This window comes from Mesoplodon bidens, assembly GCF_964165515.1.
Source record: "Mesoplodon bidens genome assembly, chromosome: 19".
NCBI classification, from domain to species: Eukaryota; Metazoa; Chordata; class Mammalia; order Artiodactyla; family Ziphiidae; genus Mesoplodon; species Mesoplodon bidens.
Window position 1 is genome coordinate 11717338 of NC_138179.1, and position 18025 is coordinate 11735362.

At 51.4% G+C, this 18025-nt stretch overlaps 1 protein-coding gene across 2 annotated transcripts in view; it reads left to right on the plus strand.

Moving 5' to 3' along the window:
• Positions 1–18025, plus strand: part of ASIC2 (acid sensing ion channel subunit 2) — a gene marked incomplete at its 5' end in the record, with an annotated part of 988380 nt that overhangs the window by 735407 nt on the left and 234948 nt on the right. The window contains one exon of one of the 2 annotated variants that reach the window (XM_081218212.1): positions 13358–14148. The exons of the other annotated variant lie outside the window; for it this stretch is intronic. Within the exon in view, the coding sequence (XP_081074338.1) occupies positions 13438–14148 (711 nt within the window). Of the gene's footprint in view, positions 1–13357; positions 14149–18025 lie in introns of those variants that run through there. 2 annotated transcript variants of the gene reach the window in all.

An 18025-nucleotide genomic window follows, 5' to 3' on the forward strand; every position in this document is an offset into this window, starting at 1 on the left:
TAATTTAGAGGCAGAATTGACAGCCTTCAGTGATGAACGGAATGTAGCAGGGGAGGGAGGCCGGTAAGGGCTTAGTTGAGGATAATTCCAAGACTTCTACGTGAAAAAGGGACTTAGAATTCATGAATGAAATCTCTATCTTCCATGGCTAAACTTCCAGTTCCAAATTTAAAAGGATATTGTGAATACTTCACAAAGCAACATGGACATTTCACATTCCTCTGTATCAATCAGTGTGAATATGCAAAAGGGAAACACACACACATGTACACACACATAAACACATACACACATGTACACATACAGATACAGATACACACACACACACACACACACACAAGCCACCAAGGGAAGTTTGCCTTCAGAAAGCTAATAAATGAGCTCCATTAGTTGAGATATTCTGATTTCTGACACCCGTCTATAAGTCAGAATTCTGTCACCGATTGCATAAGATTTCCAGGTCCCACAGAACAAAGCCCTAAAATGTTTCTGATGGAGACATGAGTGGTAGAACTCTTTTCTCAAACAGAATCCCGTTTCTCCTTTATTGTTTCTTTCTGCGAGGGAAGAAAAAATGAGGTAAAAAGTGGTCTGTCATTATTTTTAGTTTAAGAAACAGAAAAGAAACGTTTAAATACCACAAAACTCCCTTTTATAGAACAACTAAACACCCACAACATAACTCAACTGGCAGCAGCGTAACCAACTGGAAATGTTAAGCCATGTACCGAATCACAGTTTGGCCATCAAACAAAATGACAACAGGGAAAGTTTGTTCAAGGTGATGGCTGAAACAATGCACCAATGAAAGAAATGGACCTTTGTCGTTTAGACTCTCTCTTCCAAAGAAATAAGTGATTTTTCTGAACAGCCAACATTTCCAAGAGTTAAGGATTTATTTATTCCTTTGAATACCACAACTTTTTTTTTTAATGGAACCATTTGGCCAAAACTCCTTCTGAAAAATATCCCATCCTTTCATATATTCTTATGCAAATTATACAGAACAAAATGTAATCTTGGCAACTCAAGGCCATCATTGTAAATTCCAACTCTTCTTTGGGGCTAAAAGACTCAGGACGATTTGAAACGTGTGGAGTTTGCCCAACATTAAGTGGTGTCTTTTTTTAGTCCTTGTATCTGTTTTTATAGTTCTTTTGTCTTCTCCTTTGTGGTCAGGCTTTGGCTATATATTCTTCCCATCAGTGTTGTTGAATCTTAAGCCTGCTTGTTTCTTTTCATAATGTACGTCATTTCTATTCTACTGAGAGCCTGAAAAACAAAACGAAGCATGTTATCAGGTTTGTACATAAAGTAAAAGTAAGCAGCCTTCCTGAAAATCAAAGGCTCACTCATGCTTAAACTATGTGATGTTAACTTTAGTGCCTGGAAGGCTGTATCATATAACAGGGGTTGGAGGGAGGATTTAATATCAGCAAAACCCGAGTTTGACCTTAAATAATCCACTTGATTTCTCTCAGCCTCAGATTCCTCCTTGGCACAAAGAGAAAGAATAATATCTACTTCACTAGGGTTACTTGGGGATTAAATGAGATAATGCATGCATGCAAAGTCCCTAGCATTATGCCTGCCACATTAATATCTTCAATTAAGGCCATTATTATTATTATTAGTTTAGGGACATGCATTGTGACTGCTCAGACTTTTCCTTAGCTCTTTGAACTGCCACTAAACCAGAAAGAAGAATACCATGGGTGCCAAGACCAAGGAGAATTCCAACCATAGTTAAAGGTGGAAATGTGATGTAGCTGGAAAAAGTGCTTGGACCCTTCATGCTGTCGAGGTCCAGCCAGGGTCAAGTGCACCAAACCAAGTCAGCCAGCCGTGAGTTTAATCACAAGTCAGAGTCAGGTATCTGGGCAGAGTCTGGGAACAGATGACAGAGACCTAGCCAGCAGAAAGGACGCAAGGAAAGCAACACCTCAGAGCGATCCTCATCCAAATGCCCCTCCCTTATTGGGGACAGTTTGTCTCTGGGTCGGTTTTTATTATGGGTCACTATTTGGTCACAATGCATCTATCATGTGAGTCACTGCTTGGGTTTTGTTCCAGGATTGAACAAAAAGGGATTGAGACTAAGGTGGGGACCCTGGTAATGCAGGGGGAGGGGGACCCAGGAGCAGGCGGAATACACAAGAGTGGGCGAAGTTCAGGGTGATGGTTCCAGCCACATAAGGGCAGCATCTGTGGCTCGCTTCCACTGGCGGGTTGGCAGTGCCAAGGTGGGAAGGATGGTGAGGTTGGCCAAGAGGTCCAGGTCCAGTGGTCCATAATCCAGTGATACCACTTCATAGAGACAGAAATTCTTCACCTTACGATGTGCCTTCTTTCCAAGCTTGGCTCTGGTAAGGTTGCTCAGGCTTTGTCTGAAATCGAACAAACTTCACCAATGAAAGCTATTTGTTAGTAAACACTGTCTGTCCTAATTCTCCTCTAATCATTGCTCAGGTACAAAGAGATGTTTTCCTGGAGTGCAAATCAGGCCGGGTGTGCCCTTTGTGCTCAGATCTTTTTAGTCGGTGCTGTTTCATCTCTAACCCAACACGTTAGCATCCTTGTCCTGTTCTTTTCTTTAAAAATGTCATCATTTTCCAATGACATAGTGTCACCATCATTAGCTTAGCCATACACCTAGTGTTGGGCATGTGAACTGTTTTTAATTTGTTTGTTTTTCTCTAGCATGAGAAGCCTCACTGAGAATACCTATGTACTTTGTTTAGGGCTTATTTCCTTGGGGAAGCTTCTAGGGTGTGGGATTACCAGGTCAAAGGGTATGAACTGTCTCATGCTCTTATTACACATCAAGCTTATGAACTTGCCTTTATAACTCCAGGCACTTTCAGAAAGCTGTTTTGAATCTAATGTTGTGTGTTAGTGCTGTAGGCTGCTGAGAACTATTGAATGAGTAAACTTAAGCACTGTTGGGCTAGAGAAGTATTGATTAAAAGCAGAAAGCAAAGCTGAGGTCTGGAAGGAAGGAAAGGAAGGAAGGAGGGAGGGAGGGAGGGAAGAAAGGAGACAGGAGGGTAGGCTGAAAGTCTGTGGTTTGTAAACATGAGCTCCCACTTGGCAGCCCTGTGATGGCTCTCAGCGCGTTCGATCATTTGGACGTTCTCTTAGCCCAGCCTGGCACTTGTACCCGTGGGTACTTCCCTAAACCTCTTTCTTACCACTGGACTTGTATAGTTTTAGCTCTGCCCGTGATGGCATCACGCTGAAGCTGGGAAGAACAGAGCTCCAGACGCACAGCAGATACTGAGAACCCAGCTTCTGTTTTCACTCCCTTCATCTCCCCAAGGGCTTTTGCACAATTCTGAATTATGCTGCCACCCACCTTATCTTTTCTCTTTCTAAACTCCCAACTTCCTGCCTTTCTAACAAGTACCAACACGTTGGAGTCAGACCTGGCTTGGAATCCAGGCTCTGTTACTGTGTGACGTACCCTGTGTGACCCTAGGCAAGTTACTTCACCTCTCTGAGCCTCATTTTCTTCATCTGGAAAATGAGGCTTAACTCAGTGCCTGACATCCAGCTCGGTGAATGGTTGCCCTGGGGGATTATGGTTTGAGCTGTGCTTAAACCAGCAACAGAGAGAATAAGATTGGAAAGATAAAGGTTCTATGTCCCCTTCTGTAAAATGGGATAATGGTACCGACCTGGGAGAGTTGTTATGAAGAACATTACATCGGGGAATTCCCTGGAAGTCCAGCGGTTAAGACTTGGTGGTTTCACTGCTGTGGGCCCAGTTTCTATCCCTGGTCGGGGAACTAAGATCCCGCAAGCTGTGCAATGCGGCCGAAAAGGAAAAAAATGAACATTATATGGTGCACATAACAAATAGTATGTGGTAGGTACCTGGCTGGTACTCTGTGTTATCTTCCTCTCCTCTCCCTCCCCATCATCCCCTCCCCCCCCCTTTCCTTCCCTTATCCTGCCTTCCCTGTCCTGCCGTTCTCTCCCTGTCTTCTCTTTGGATAATCACACAGGTCCACACCCTGCAAAAGAACGTATAAAATCCCTCCCACTCTGCCCCTCCTGTGGACGGACAGGCAAATAAACTAGGAGGAGAGAAACCCGAGATAGTGGTTTGGCCCAGGTCATTTATAAGGAAAGAAAGTAAACAAACTGCTAGTGGCTGAGACAGAGAAAAGCTGCGGCTGGAGGGAAAACAGCCTGGATGGAGGCTTTTGACAAATCAACTTGGCCTGAAATCTCTGAGTCACTGCAGAGGGTCTGTCTGCAAGACAGATTCAGGGCTGGTTAGTTAGTGCTCCCCAAAGGGGGGAGGTGAGAGCCGGGGTAAGACTAAGTCATGGCTGAAAACAGTTAAGGGGACAGTCAAGGAATTGAGAATAAAATGCCTAATTGTACCTGGGGTTTTATATGTCATTAAATCCGATTTTAACTGCCTGCCTTTTCGTAATATGAGTGGGTGATAATTACTGGAGGAGGCTATTGTGCTTAACTGTTTTAATGAGAGTTTTGTTACGTGTATGGGAGAGGAAATTGGCTAGAAAAGTGTGCAAAGCTCCATCGCTCTGCTAACTTTATGGTCAAAGTTACAACCAAGACCCAGTTATTCAAGCCTAAACCCAGAATAGAGAAGGCCACGCTGGGGGAAGAGGCAGAGATTCATTATTGGTTTTTTTTGGGGGGGGGTTCTGCGGTACGCGGGCCTCTCACTGTCGTGGCCTCTCCCGTTGCGGAGCACAGGCTCCGGACGCACAGGCTCAGTGGCCATGGCTCACGGGCCCAGCCGCTCCGCGGCATGTGGGATCTTCCCGGACCGGGGCACGAACCCGTGTCCCCTGCATCGGCAGGCGGACTCTCAACCACTGAGCCACCAGGGAAACCCCAAATTCATTATTGATGCGGCCTGGACTTAGAAAGTAAATGTCACAGGTCAACAAGACACCACTGGGGACACAAAAAGCCACATCAGGAGGAGGATGTGGATGTGGACACATGGATGTCATGGATCAGGGCTCCTCAACGTGAGCTTATGCTGGGGTTGCAATTGGTCGCAGATCCTGTCCCCAAGGTTGATCCCTGTAGGCAGAGTCATACAGTTCTCCATGAGCTGGGGTGAGAAAATGAAAATGAATGGAGAAATGCAGTGGGAAACGTGTATGGCGATCGCTCTCAGACTAAGGGAGGGGAGCCCCCTCCTCTGGACGCTCTCAACACACTCTAGCGTAGCATTTATCATACTTTATCAAAGGTATCTCTTTTCTTACCCACGTCCCCCACTGGACTGCAAGCTAAGACAGGGACCACGTCTGAGTAGACCCTGCATTTCCTGTGCCTAAGACAGCACCCGACACACGCTAGGTGCTCAGTCAATACCACTACAGTCCTCACTTCAGCTAATTCAACCAACCTGATTAAGACCCTGTACTCTAGAGCCAAAACACCTGGGTTTGAATCCAGGCACTGACTGGTTACTGACCAGGCACTGACAAGTTACTTATCCAATCTCTGCCTCAGTTTCCTCCTGTGTAGAAGATCTATGATGGTGATACATACCTCATAAGGTTGCTGTGAGGATTAAATAAGCTAACGCATGTTCATCGAGCATAGTGCCTGACATAATTAGTGCTCAATCAATGTTAGCTATCAAATATCAGCATTAGCATCAGCATCACCGTCACAATCATCACTACCACCATCATCATCACCACCATCATCATCATCACCATCATCACCATCACCACCATCACCTTCATCATCACCACCATCATCATCACCATCATCACCATCATCACCATCACCACCATCATCATCACCATCATCATCATCACCATCATCATCATCACTATCACTGTCACAATCATCACTACCACCATCATCATCACCATCATCATCACCATCACAATCATCACTACCACCATCATCACCATCATCACCATCACCACCATCACCATCATCATCATCACCATCATCACCATCACCATCACCATCATCATCACCATCATCATCATCATCACCATCGTCATCATCACCATCACTATCACTGTCACAATCATCACTACCACCATCATCATCACCACCATCATCACCATCACCACCATCACCATTATCATCACCATCACCACCATCACCATTATTATCATCACCATCATCACCATCACCATTACCGTCATCATCATCACCATCATAAGATCAACTTCCCAGTGACTGGGGCAAGTTACTAAACTTTGTATATCAATTTCCTCTTCTAAGTTTAACCACATGCTCATTAAGATCACGTTTGGCACTGACACCCTCTGGTTCTCTCCATGGTGCATCTTACTCACTCTCTTTATTAGTCACAGAAACTTCTGAATCCCAAACTGGTTTTCTCTGCCAACCAATGCACGTTTGGACCACTTTCCCAAACCAACAAGAGCTGTGTGCTGAGGGCACTCAATTGTGTGTGTGTGTGTGTGTGTGTGTGTGTTATAATTAGTTTAAAGAAAATTTGACCAGAAAATTAAATCCTATGCAAATGCATCATGTAATACTGTTCAGAGGCAGGTGGAAGTATCTTTGCACTATCTGATGTTTGAGATTATCCACGCAAGAGCTTTCATCCGTCAGAATATCTAGCAAAGAGTTAATGGAAAATCTGATAATAAAACAGCGAGCTCTGTGTACCACCTTGTCATAGGATCCACTGTCCTTTTTGGATGGGAGAGCAGGACAATATGAAATGAGAAGTTGAGGAAAATAACAGGAGTTGGAATGAGGTGCCAGAGGAAGGCAACCATAAAATAACTGCAAATACAGAGAAAAAAGGTGTGAAGAACATAGAATACAATTACTCTAGTAAATGGTATTCACAGAAGGCAACCATTGGCGCGAGAAAAGGAAAACATATGGAGACTATACACACATATGTATATTCATAAGTATCACTAATAGATTATACAACAAATTGATAGCATTAGTTGCCTCCAAGGAGGACATATGGGTGACCGGGGGAGGCAAGGGGTAGAGAGATTTTTTTACTAGACTGTTTACTCTTTTCTCCTTTTTGACTATGTGAATACATTGCTGATTTCAAAATGGGTGGTCGAAAAGTTATTCCATAGGGTGAGCAGAGAATGACCCTGAAGTTGGAATCTGGATTTTGGTTCTGTGTTTCTCGATATCCACCTGTGTGATTTATAGCATGCCACTCCCCTCTCTGGACCTCTGCTTTCTCCCCTGAGAGTGAAAGGGTTCAATTACATTACATCCTCCCATCTTTTAGGCTTTGCCATTTACCATGGAGCACAGCGCTTCCACAGAGCATGAACCTACCAGCCCTCCGCTCTGGGCCTGGTCCTTTCAGTCCTGATCTTTCTTCTGGTAGTTGTGGGCCCGTTTGCCTTCTTACCCCTGGGATTTAGTGCTGGTGAAGGATGAGCAGCTGAGAGCTTGAACTCCAGTAAAATGAGGATGACCAAAAATGCAAAAAAAAAAAAAAAAAAAAATCTGGAAAACCTAAGAAGGAGCCCAGAAGAAGAGAGAACCAGGAGGGGCCAAGTATACTATAAGAAAGCCACGGAAGAAGCGGGAGAAGCCGTGGAGATGCTGAAGCACATGAAGAGGTAAGATGGAACAGCAACTCCAGCGCCAGCCCCATGGAGGGAGGTTGGGATGGATGGGAAAGGAGGTATGTAGTGACCAAAACCCTGGTGAAGTCCCCCTTGCCCTTTCCACCAGTGCAGGAGCTCCCATCGTGACTACTGGACATTGGCTGAGGTCCTGTGACAATGCAGCCACCTCTATGCACCCAGAGGCCACCAGTAGCACAGGCCAAGAAGGTAGCAGAGGGGACTGCTAGGCTTCAGGCAGAGGTTGGGGAGAGGAGAAAGGGAGGAAAAGAAGAGAAGGAGAAAAGAGAAGAGGGGGAGAGAGGGAAGCAGAATGACAGAGAGCCCAGGGCAGTACAGAGACAGAAAAAGAAAGACAGAGAAAGAAGGAGAGAACACGAGCTCTTTACATTCACAGACAGACCCACAAAAGCACACCTGCCCCCTAAGAGCAATGAACTCTGAGACTAGAGGTAGTGTTGACTCGTCACCATGAGTCCTAAAAGGAAGTGCGCCCGGCATTCTGAGCAAAGACACCAAGAGCCCATTGTTACTGTCACCCCTCCCCCCTCCACACCCGCCACATACACTAAATCCCAGGGGAGGAGGAGGGTGGCAGATAGGATCCCACGACCATCAGAAGGAAGATCAGGGCCTGGATGGACCAGGTCCAGAGTAAAGGGCTTGGTGGGTTCATACCAGTGGGTACGGGACCATTTTAAAGATATCGACGTCCGCGATCCCATCCCAAGAGCCAAAAGTACAGGAGAAACAAGTGAAGGAACTGATGGTGTTTAACCTGGAGAAGAAAGACTTTCTTGAAGATTTTGCTAGAAGGCAGACTCCTAGAGCCCCTTTCACCACTGACATACTCTGATTCTATAAAGTATTTTGATGGGTTCCCACGCGAAAGAAAGATCAAACTTATTTTGTGTGGCTCCCCGGGGATAAATTAGGAGACATTTGCAAAGAGACTGATTCCAGTTTGATGAAAGGAAGCTTTAAACACTGCCAGATGTTTTGGGATAGAATCAGTTACCGGTGGACTGTCGCTGTTCGGGTGTGTAGCAGCGATTCCAAAGAGCAGGGTTAAGTAGTACCTCTGATACTTTCTAATACCAAGCCCCTGAGCAGTAGGGATTGGGGGTAAGCAGGACTATCAGGGGACCCAGTGAAGCCCGATCAAGCCAACAAGTATCAGCTCCTACAACTGGATTATAAAAACAGAAAATCACATTGACCTAAATGGACCTCCCCGCCCAACAAACTCATTTAATGGGAGAAAGAGCTTATATTTGGCGGTGGTGGTCACCCACCAGAATGTGGGCTGGCTGGCACCCAAACACCACACAGGAGGCCAGGATTCCAGGTGTGGAGCGACAGATGTTTTAGAGATAAACAGGAAAGGGGAAATTTTCTTAAAAGCTTATTATTGGGAAATCACAATGTTAAATTCACACTTCTTGGTGGATAGGTCACGTGGGGCAACTCATGCACTGCCTCGTGAATTTGTTTTTCTGGCCAAGTGAGCCTGCAAGAATGGGAAAGGGAATTCACATGAGCTGTTGTGTCAGTGCAGCTCTGAGGGCAGAGATGGTATGGGGTAGGGTTTGAGAGCACAGGGGATGGAGCCAGACTACCTGCATTGAAAGGCTGCTCTCCTGCTTAAGCTGTGTGGCTTAGGTTGAGTAACTCAACCTCTCTGTGGTAAGGCTTCCTCCTCTTCGAAATAGAGAAAATAACAGTATTTGCCTAGTAGGATTATTGTGAGGATTAAACACTTAGAATGCTTATGACACTTGTTTTTAATGTAAGTCACTTAGAACAAGTCCTAGTGATTAGGAAGTCCTACATTTATTATATTATTATTATTGTTATTATTTATCATAATACTTTTCAAAGAAGCATGATGGAGAAGGAAAATCTTGGACTTTGGAATGAGTTATTGCTGAGATCAATTCCTGCTCTCCATGCCCTTGGTTCAACAGTTGTAAAAAGGGGGCAAAAATACCCCCCTGCAAGGTCGGAATAAGAAATTAAATATGTTTATGTGTCTGGTACAGTTGGCTGGCATACAGAGATAGTCAAGAAATCTTAGTTCCTTTCCTCTCTTCCCCATTTTGGTGTGTTTCATCTAGGTGCCAGGGCACTGTGCTGAGAGATAGAGACAAAAATGTGAATGAGATGTGGTCCCTGTCCTCAAAGGGCTCACGTCCAGAAGAAAAGCCTAGACACACACAGTGACAAGGTGCTATACAAAGGCTATGATGGAGCTGTCAATCCAGTTACCTAGGAGGCAATGCTTCAGTTGGGATTTGGGGAGAGAGCAGAACTTCACAGAGCTGGTCAAAGTATTGGTCGAGAAAGGGGTGGGGAGATTTCAGGCAGTGCAGGAAACGCATCGCATACATGTGCCAAAAAGAAAGCCATGAATCACTCGGGATCACTAGGCCTCCCTGGGTCTGTCTCTGGATTTCTGTGCCAAGACCCCTGAAGCCCATGCAGGATACCCTTCCTCTCTCTGAAAAAGTGACCCATTTGGAGAATTAACAGTAAAAACCATGGCAGAGAAGACACTTAGGCAACCAAAAGCAGCATGTGTACATTTCAAGGGGGAAAATGCCAGGAAAGAAAAAGCGCACAACAGCTGAACAAATCAGAAACATAAAAGGTCTTAAAGGTTTCTACAAGACAGAGTTTCGTGCCATCCCAGCGCTATGATGCTGGAAGATGTCACATGCTTGCCCTGGCTACTTCATCAGTAATTTCACTGAGCTCACAAGGTCGCCCCACCTTGGTCTGGATATGTGTCAATGTGGCACCCCTCCCCTCCCCCCGCCACCAGCCCAGGACTGCTGGGACCAGGCTGAAGCACTGGTGTGTGAGCCTTTGTTAGAAGGCCCCATAAAACTGGCAGGTTCAGAACCTGCCCCCCAAAGCTAGCAACAGATATTTTCAAGGAACCGAATCCAAAGCAGAATTTTAGCAAAGCCCAACTTCTATAGCTTCCTCACCAGGTGAATGAGAGGAGCCTCCAGGAGTGTGTGTGTGTGTGTGTGTGTGTGTGTGTGTGTGTGTGTGTGTGTGTGTGTGTGTGTGTGTGTGTGTGTGTGTGTGTGTGTGGCTCAGATATCCCCGTCTCCAGAGACCAGATGCAGGGGCTGCCATGCTGACATATACCCTCCAGGTCAGTGGGGAGGGAAAGCCCACCCAGCACCGCTCAGACACCTGATGCTCATTCAACAGACTTACCTGGACCACCTCTAATAAATCATCACAAAATGGGTGAAATGCCTCTCCAGGCCCAAATTCAAATCCTCCAAACCCCAAATCTCCCAGCTTCACTGGGGTGCCCTCCCACCCTCAGGATCCCTTCACATTGTCTCTCCCCTCACCGCCACCATCACAATCTACTCTCTGGAAAATGTCTACGAAACTCCTTTATCCCAGGGAGTAATAATGCTGGAGGTGTTACCCATCCAGTGAGGCCTCAGTGACTCAATTATTTGGGAAGTACGGGAAGAGACCTACCATACACCACGCGGGGCAGGCAAGGAGCAAGACTCCAGCCCTGGCCTCAAGGCGCCTGGCCCAGAGAGTGCAAACTGCAAGGCCCCGTGGTGCAGTTGAAAGAACCAGGGCTTCAGGGACCTGGGTGTAGAATCCTGATCCACCACTTAGGGGCAGTTTGACCTTGGGCAAGTACTTAGCCTCCCAAGTCTAGTGTGAAATGGAGTTAGCAGTACACTGCATGCTTCACCCATCCTCCCAAACACGCCAAGGCAGAATATTTTAAAAAGCTAAATGAAAGTGTCCAAGAGTGCCCAGGGCTTAGTGGAAGACTCTGAGCCTGTCCAGGAGGGAAGGGTGACATCATCAGCCAACCAGCTGTAGGAACCCCGCCATGAGAATGGCAGATATGGAGTCTCCTGTCCATGGAAGTCATCCTCCTCCCTGCCGCCCACCCAGGAAGGCTGCACTTGGTGGACTGCGCCAGGGCTGAGCAGCGGACCCAGCCGGGGAAGTGACTGGAGGACACCGGAAGTTCCTAACAGGCAGGGGGCAGGGCTGCCCCACTGAGCCCAACCTGCCAGAGACCCAGTGACTGTTCCCAGCACCCCGACACACATACTCATTTACACAGCACACACACGCAAAACACACCAACCACACACCACATCCAGAAACCCCGATATCCACCCACACGTCAACACGCCCGTTCACGCCTCCCACCGCCTACATGCACACTTACACACACGTACAGCATACAAGCCATCACTGTTCTACACACACCACACACATTCAGAGAGCCACAGCTCTGCACATAGGCTCACATGCACCAGATACACAGAAATGCCCGTTCACACGTACACACGCACATCCCACCCACACTCAGTGCATGACGCCCCACTCACACACTTGCTCAAATGCCCACACTAGACAGCGGCTCAGGTTGTCGACAGTCCAAAGTGTCCTCACACTCATGCACACGCGGCCCACATAAACGCAGCGTTTCTACTCCACATTGTCTCCCGCCAGCGCGGCTCATCTGTGCAGCTCATCCCCCCGCCGCCGCCGGCTCCGGCAAAACGCTTCCCGCTCGGTGTGCAGCGGCCACAGTGGCCAGGAAGTAAAATGCAGCCAGGAGGGGCCGCGCGCGTCAGCACCGCGTCTCCGGGAGCGCACGGCGCCCGCCGCCGCCGCCCCGCCCGCCCGGAGCCGCGGGGCCGGCGAGCTGAGGAGCAGGTGCTGGAAGCCCAGCCGCGCCAGCGTCGCGCGGCCGCTGCCCAAGTTCGCCCGGGGCCCGAGGAGGGCCGGGCAGCCGCGAGAGGAGCGCCGCCGCCGCCGCGACGCTGGGAGTCTCGAGACGAGCCGGGCGCGCGGAGCAGCGAGTCCGGATCACCCCCGAGAGGTGTAGCCGGGGCTCCTCGGTCCCCAGCTCCTGGAGCACCGGGGCAGGAAAAAGAAGAGGCAAGGGACGGCGAGACCGGGCTTTTCTGGAGACTCGAGGCACTTCGGAGAGCCGCGGGAGAAGGGACACTTCCCTCTGGCCAGCACCCTTGAAGGAGCCCAGCGGCCAGCAGCCTCTGGCAGGACCCTGAGACGCCCCCAGCCCCAGGCGAGGCGCGGGCTCTGGACTTGGGGGAGCCTTAGCAGGTCTCAGCCGAGCGCAGCCCGAGGAGCAGTGAGAAGGGTCCCGGAGGAAAGGGAAGGAGGGCAGCAGCCAGCTGGGCGACCGCTCACCCCGGTACACACCCACCCCACCCGCCAAGCCAGGAGCCGCCGCGCGCCTCTGGGGGCGCTCGTCCCCCGGCGCCTTCTCCCCCGTGTCCCAGCACCGCGGGCCACCGGCCGGGCTGGTGGGGTCCTTGGGGGTGTCCGAATCAGGCATTGGTGGCCGAGTGGCTGCTCTCCCGGGACCAGCGTAAAAGCTGGGGTTAGGCGGAGCCGCGGGGACTCAGCTCAGGGTCCCCCGAGATCCAAGACGAGGGGAGGCGGGCGCAGCGCCCAGGGACCGGAGAGGCGGCGCCCAGCGGGGCCCCTCCAGAGGTAGTGGCCGGCGTCGGGCGTCCGCCAGGAGGACTCGGGGCCAGGAGAGCCTGGGAGGCGCTCGGGGAGGCCCGTGCCAGGGGCGGTGGGCCGAGGCGGCCTCGGTCCCGGGCGGGCGCCCGCGGAGGCGGCGGTGGCGGCGCCGGGCGGGCATGCCGCGCCACCGGAGCTCCTTTCGGGCGCACGCTTCCCTGGCGCGGGCTGCGCGCAGCGGCTGCCGCTGCTGCTTCCACTGCTGCTGCGGACTCCCATGGCGGCTCCGCCCGGCCGGGGCCGCCGCCGCTGCCGCCAGCCGCGGGCTGAATGAATGAGCCGGAGTGGCGGAGCCGGGCGGCCCGCGGCCGCGCTCACCGGCCCGGGACGCTTCCGCATGGCCCGCGAGGAGCCGGCGCCGGCGGCGGTGGCGGCAGCCGGGCGGCCCCGGGGCGGCGAGCGCGAGCGCGAGCGGGCGCTGCAGGGGCCGGGGGTCGCCCGCAGGGGGCGGCCGTCGCTGAGCCGCGCTAAACTGCACGGGCTGCGGCACATGTGCGCGGGGCGTGCGGCGGCGGGAGGCTCTTTCCAGCGACGGGCGCTGTGGGTGCTGGCCTTCTGCACGTCCCTCGGCTTGCTGCTGTCCTGGTCCTCGAACCGCCTGCTCTACTGGCTCAGCTTCCCGTCGCACACGCGGGTGCACCGCGAGTGGAGCCGCCAGCTGCCCTTCCCCGCCGTCACCGTGTGCAACAACAACCCGCTGCGCTTCCCGCGCCTCTCCAAGGGGGACCTCTACTACGCCGGCCACTGGCTCGGGCTGCTGCTGCCCAACCGCACGGCGCGCCCGCTGGTCAGCGAGCTGCTGAGGGGGGACGAGCCGCGCCGCCAGTGGTTCCGCAAGCTGGCCGACTTCCGCCTCTTCCTGCCGCCGCGCCACTTCGAGGGCATCAGCGCCGCCTTCATGGACCGCCTGGGCCACCAGCTCGAGGACATGCTGCTCTCCTGCAAGTACCGCGGCGAGCTCTGCGGCCCGCACAACTTCTCCTCCGTGAGTTGCCCTCCGCGCGGACCCGCTCCCCCAGTCTCCCGAGTCGGCTCTCCCCGCCCCCCGGGGCTGGACCCCAGGCCCCTGGCGGTGACACCAGCCCACGAGGCCGAGGCTGAACCCACTCTTAGGTACCCCGAGTCTTCTCCAGGTTGTGGGGACTTGGACACCACTGCAGGAGGAGTCGCCTGGCTCCCCTGCCCCGGCCTCTCTCCTTGCACTGTCGGGTCCCAAGCCCCTCCGCTTTGCTGGTTATGGTCCCCTCCGGGAATGCCAGTCCCCCTTCTCCCCCATGTCACCCCCCAGGCCCACAGGGCTCCAGGTAGCTCCCCTGTGCCTGGGATGAAGGGATGGATGGAAAGAGAGAGAAGCACGTCTTAAGTGTGGGCTCGTTGTCTTTGGGAAAACCAATAGGAAGCTCTTCAAAAAATGGGCCACTGCGAGAATCGGGTAGAGGCCCTGAGCAAGCTTGGGACCCTAAGCAGCTTATGGCTTGAGAGTTCCAAAACACTTCCAGTCTAGGGGGACTTTGGAGGAAACTCCCAGAATACCAGCCATGGCTGAAGCAGTAGCTGGTTTGGTGGGAGAGGCAGCAACCCCTTGTGCTACTTTTTGGATTGAGCTGTGGCGGGCGCCATTGGGGCCCTTGACCCCCCAAGGTGTGAGTATGGGTCTTCCGGTCTCGGGGAACCAACGCCCTGCAGTGGGGAAAGCAGCATGGCAGAGATATGATGTGAACCTCCGGAGCCAAGAGAAGTTGTGCTCGGGGTTTGTAAACCATTTTCTGTGTTGGTTCCCCCATGCTGGGGTCTGGATAACGCAGGGGCCGGACAGGTTTCTGCCTTGTGTGGTCTGCCTAGGAGGAGTTCTGGTGCCAAGCCTCAGCGTGGCTGGAGCCTGTCCAGCCATTCGTGTGTAAATGCCCCTTGGGGGGGGGGTGGGTTGGGCTTTTCCACTAGTGCAGGGAATGTTGGTGTGTGTGTTTATTTGTAATGCTCTGATGGTGATTTTACCAGCATTAGGCATCACTCCTCACACAATCTCATCTATGACGATGCTTTTCCTAGGATGGTAAATAGGTGCTCTGGTTCCAACAGGTGTTGGCACAGATGCCCATCAGGCCAGGCCTCTGATTGGCTGATTGGACTAGTCCTCATCTAGGATGGTGACCCTGGCTTCAGTCTTGCCCTCCTTGCTTTCTTTGCTTTAAACCTATATATACAGTAGCTGTGAATTATCCACTCCCAAAATATCCCTTGTTTCCTGAGCTTTTCAGCTGGCTTTTAAAGAATACCTACCTTGTGGTCTCCCCACCTTAGCAAGCAGGAGGTGCTGTTAACCTATGCTTCTACGTGACTTCGCCCAGACTTCAAACACAATTCTGAGTTCCATCCGCAGAGGTGAAGGAATGAAGTTCGCGATCCCTTATTGTTTATTGTTCTTTGGCTGACCACTAACTAGCAGCCCCTAGAGTTGGAGTGAAGTTCAGTGTTACATTCAAGTACCAGCAGCTCCAACTCCAAAAGCTGTACAACACCTGGAAAATTCTGCACATCTGACGATGACTTTCCAAAGTGTGGGTCGTGGGCTAACAGCCAGGATTCACTTTTGACACTCGCCACAGCCCTGCTTTGGCAGAATTTTATTCCCATTTTAAAGATGAGGGATATGAGGCTCTAAAATGCTGTCCAAAGTGCAGAGCCAGCAAGCTCAAAGTCCAGCTTTGCATACCACCAAATGTATCACACAGAAGCCACATGGAACCTTCCCCTCTGATCCTGGACCTCTCTTCTATCAGAGGACCCCTGGATAGGCCTCTAGCCCTCAGCCACCTCCAAATCCTATCCCTTCTGGGAGCATGGCTGGGAGAGTGGAAAGTGGGGCTGCCCCAGGCCGTCATAGCCTCGGCCACATGTTACGGGGCCTACAGAGCACATAGCACCTGCAGGAGTCACCTGACCTCAGCCTCCCTGGAAGGAATGGCTGTGAGTTGACGAAAGTAGGGTTCTTCGCACTGGGCCACAGCCTTCTCTGACCGCCCTGTACCCTGCCTTCCTGTGTCTGAAGAATTTGCAGGCCCACACCCACCGAAGCAAAAGTATTACCTCCATTCCCCAAAGGTATGTGTTCCTGGGGACTCAAGTGACCCCTAGTGGCTTCATCTCATGGCCCTGTCCTGGGAGTTTCCAGCTCCTTCACATTTCATGCTGTAGTTTTTTCCCAGAGGCCTCAGAATTAAAGGCTGCACCCCCTCTATCCATGGAAGCCAAAAGCTATTTCGGAGGATCCCCTAATATAGAGTGGGCCCATCAGGAATACTTTCCTTTAACAATGCTCCCCTGTCCCAATCCTTGGTCATCTTTGATGGAGTGACACAATAGTGTAGTGGTTAAGAGCATGAACGCTCAAGCTGAACTGGTGGCTCAAATCCTGAGACTACCACTTTCTGTGTGCCCTTGGACAAGTGACTTAACCTCTCTGTCCTTTAGTTTCCTACTCCATCTAGCAGAGATAACAATAGTATATACACCACATCAGCTGTGCCTGTATTTGTATATAGGGGTATGTGTGTGTTTACATACATATAGAGAGGAGGGAGCTCTTCGGACTGTGCTGGGTCCCTATAAAAATGTTGCCTTTAAAGGGCACCAGCCTCCTAACTGGTCTTTGGCCTGCAGCTCAGTGCTCCCTGCCCTCTGCATCCACCCTCGGCACTATAGTCAGAGCAGTCTTTCTAAAGGTCCACTCAAAGCATAGCACCCCATTTCTTAAAACCCTTCAGTGACTCACCTGTCCTGGGGAGGAGGTCCAAGTTCCTCAGGCCTTATACCTGAGCCCGCCCTCTGGCCACGCCTTCTCTGGCACCACATATCAAGCTCTGCCAAACGGCTGACAGCAGCTGGACCCCCACTCCTCAGGCCTCTCTCTGCCTTCCTCTGCTACCCTAAGTGCACCCCGCCCCACCCTGCTGCTTTGTCTGCCTGGGGATACCTTGTCAGCCTCCATCATCCAGCCCTGGGGTTCCTGCTGCTTTGGAGCCTTTCCTGACTACCCACCACTTCCCCTCATCACCAAACAACTGATGCCTTCCTCTTTTTGCCCTCTACCTTCTGTTTAGGTGTCAGTCCTCACATGTATGCGTGTCACCACACCTCCTGGTCTGTGTGTCTCCCCCTCTGGACTTGAGTGGGAATCAGATCTGATTTCCCTGCCATCTCCGGGCCCCAACACAGAGCCCGATGTAGTGTAAGTGCTAAGGAAAGATCTGGGGAATGAAGACCTTCCCCAGGTAACCCCAAGACTCCTTGTTGTCCTCCAAGACTCCTGGGTTAATTTCTCCAGGGAACACAAGTGGCATGCATTTCTAATGAGGAAAGGCCCAGGCAATTTGGGGGCATTTATTCCTTTTGGGGACAGAAAGGGAGAGTGAGGCGCAGGACGCCAAGCGCTCCCCAGACACCTGAAGTTTCCAAGCCCTGAGGGCCACAGGTGAGGAGTGGGCTTCCAGGGGGACCAGTGGGGAGATGTGCCCCAAGTCTCCTTCCATCCGGTTGGTCTCATGGTCTGGAAATAAACCCGGCAGGGGAGAGCACAGTGTCGGGCAGGGGTGAGAGTCGCACTTTAGTCTGCAGGCCGTTCAGGATGTATTTGTTTGCAGCTCCTCTGTATGTTTGTCACAGCCGTGCAAGGGTTAATCGCTCAACGGTCGGACAAAGCAGCTCCGCTTCTGAATGCCCGCTTGGTTTCCCTGGCATCAGCCATGGACCTTGGGCTCTGCACACTGGCCACTCGGGGTTTTCCTGGGGGCGGAGGAGAGCAGCCTTCCCACTGGGCAGGAGGCAGGACCGTGAGGCCACTCTGTCTGGGTGTGGGGCTTCGG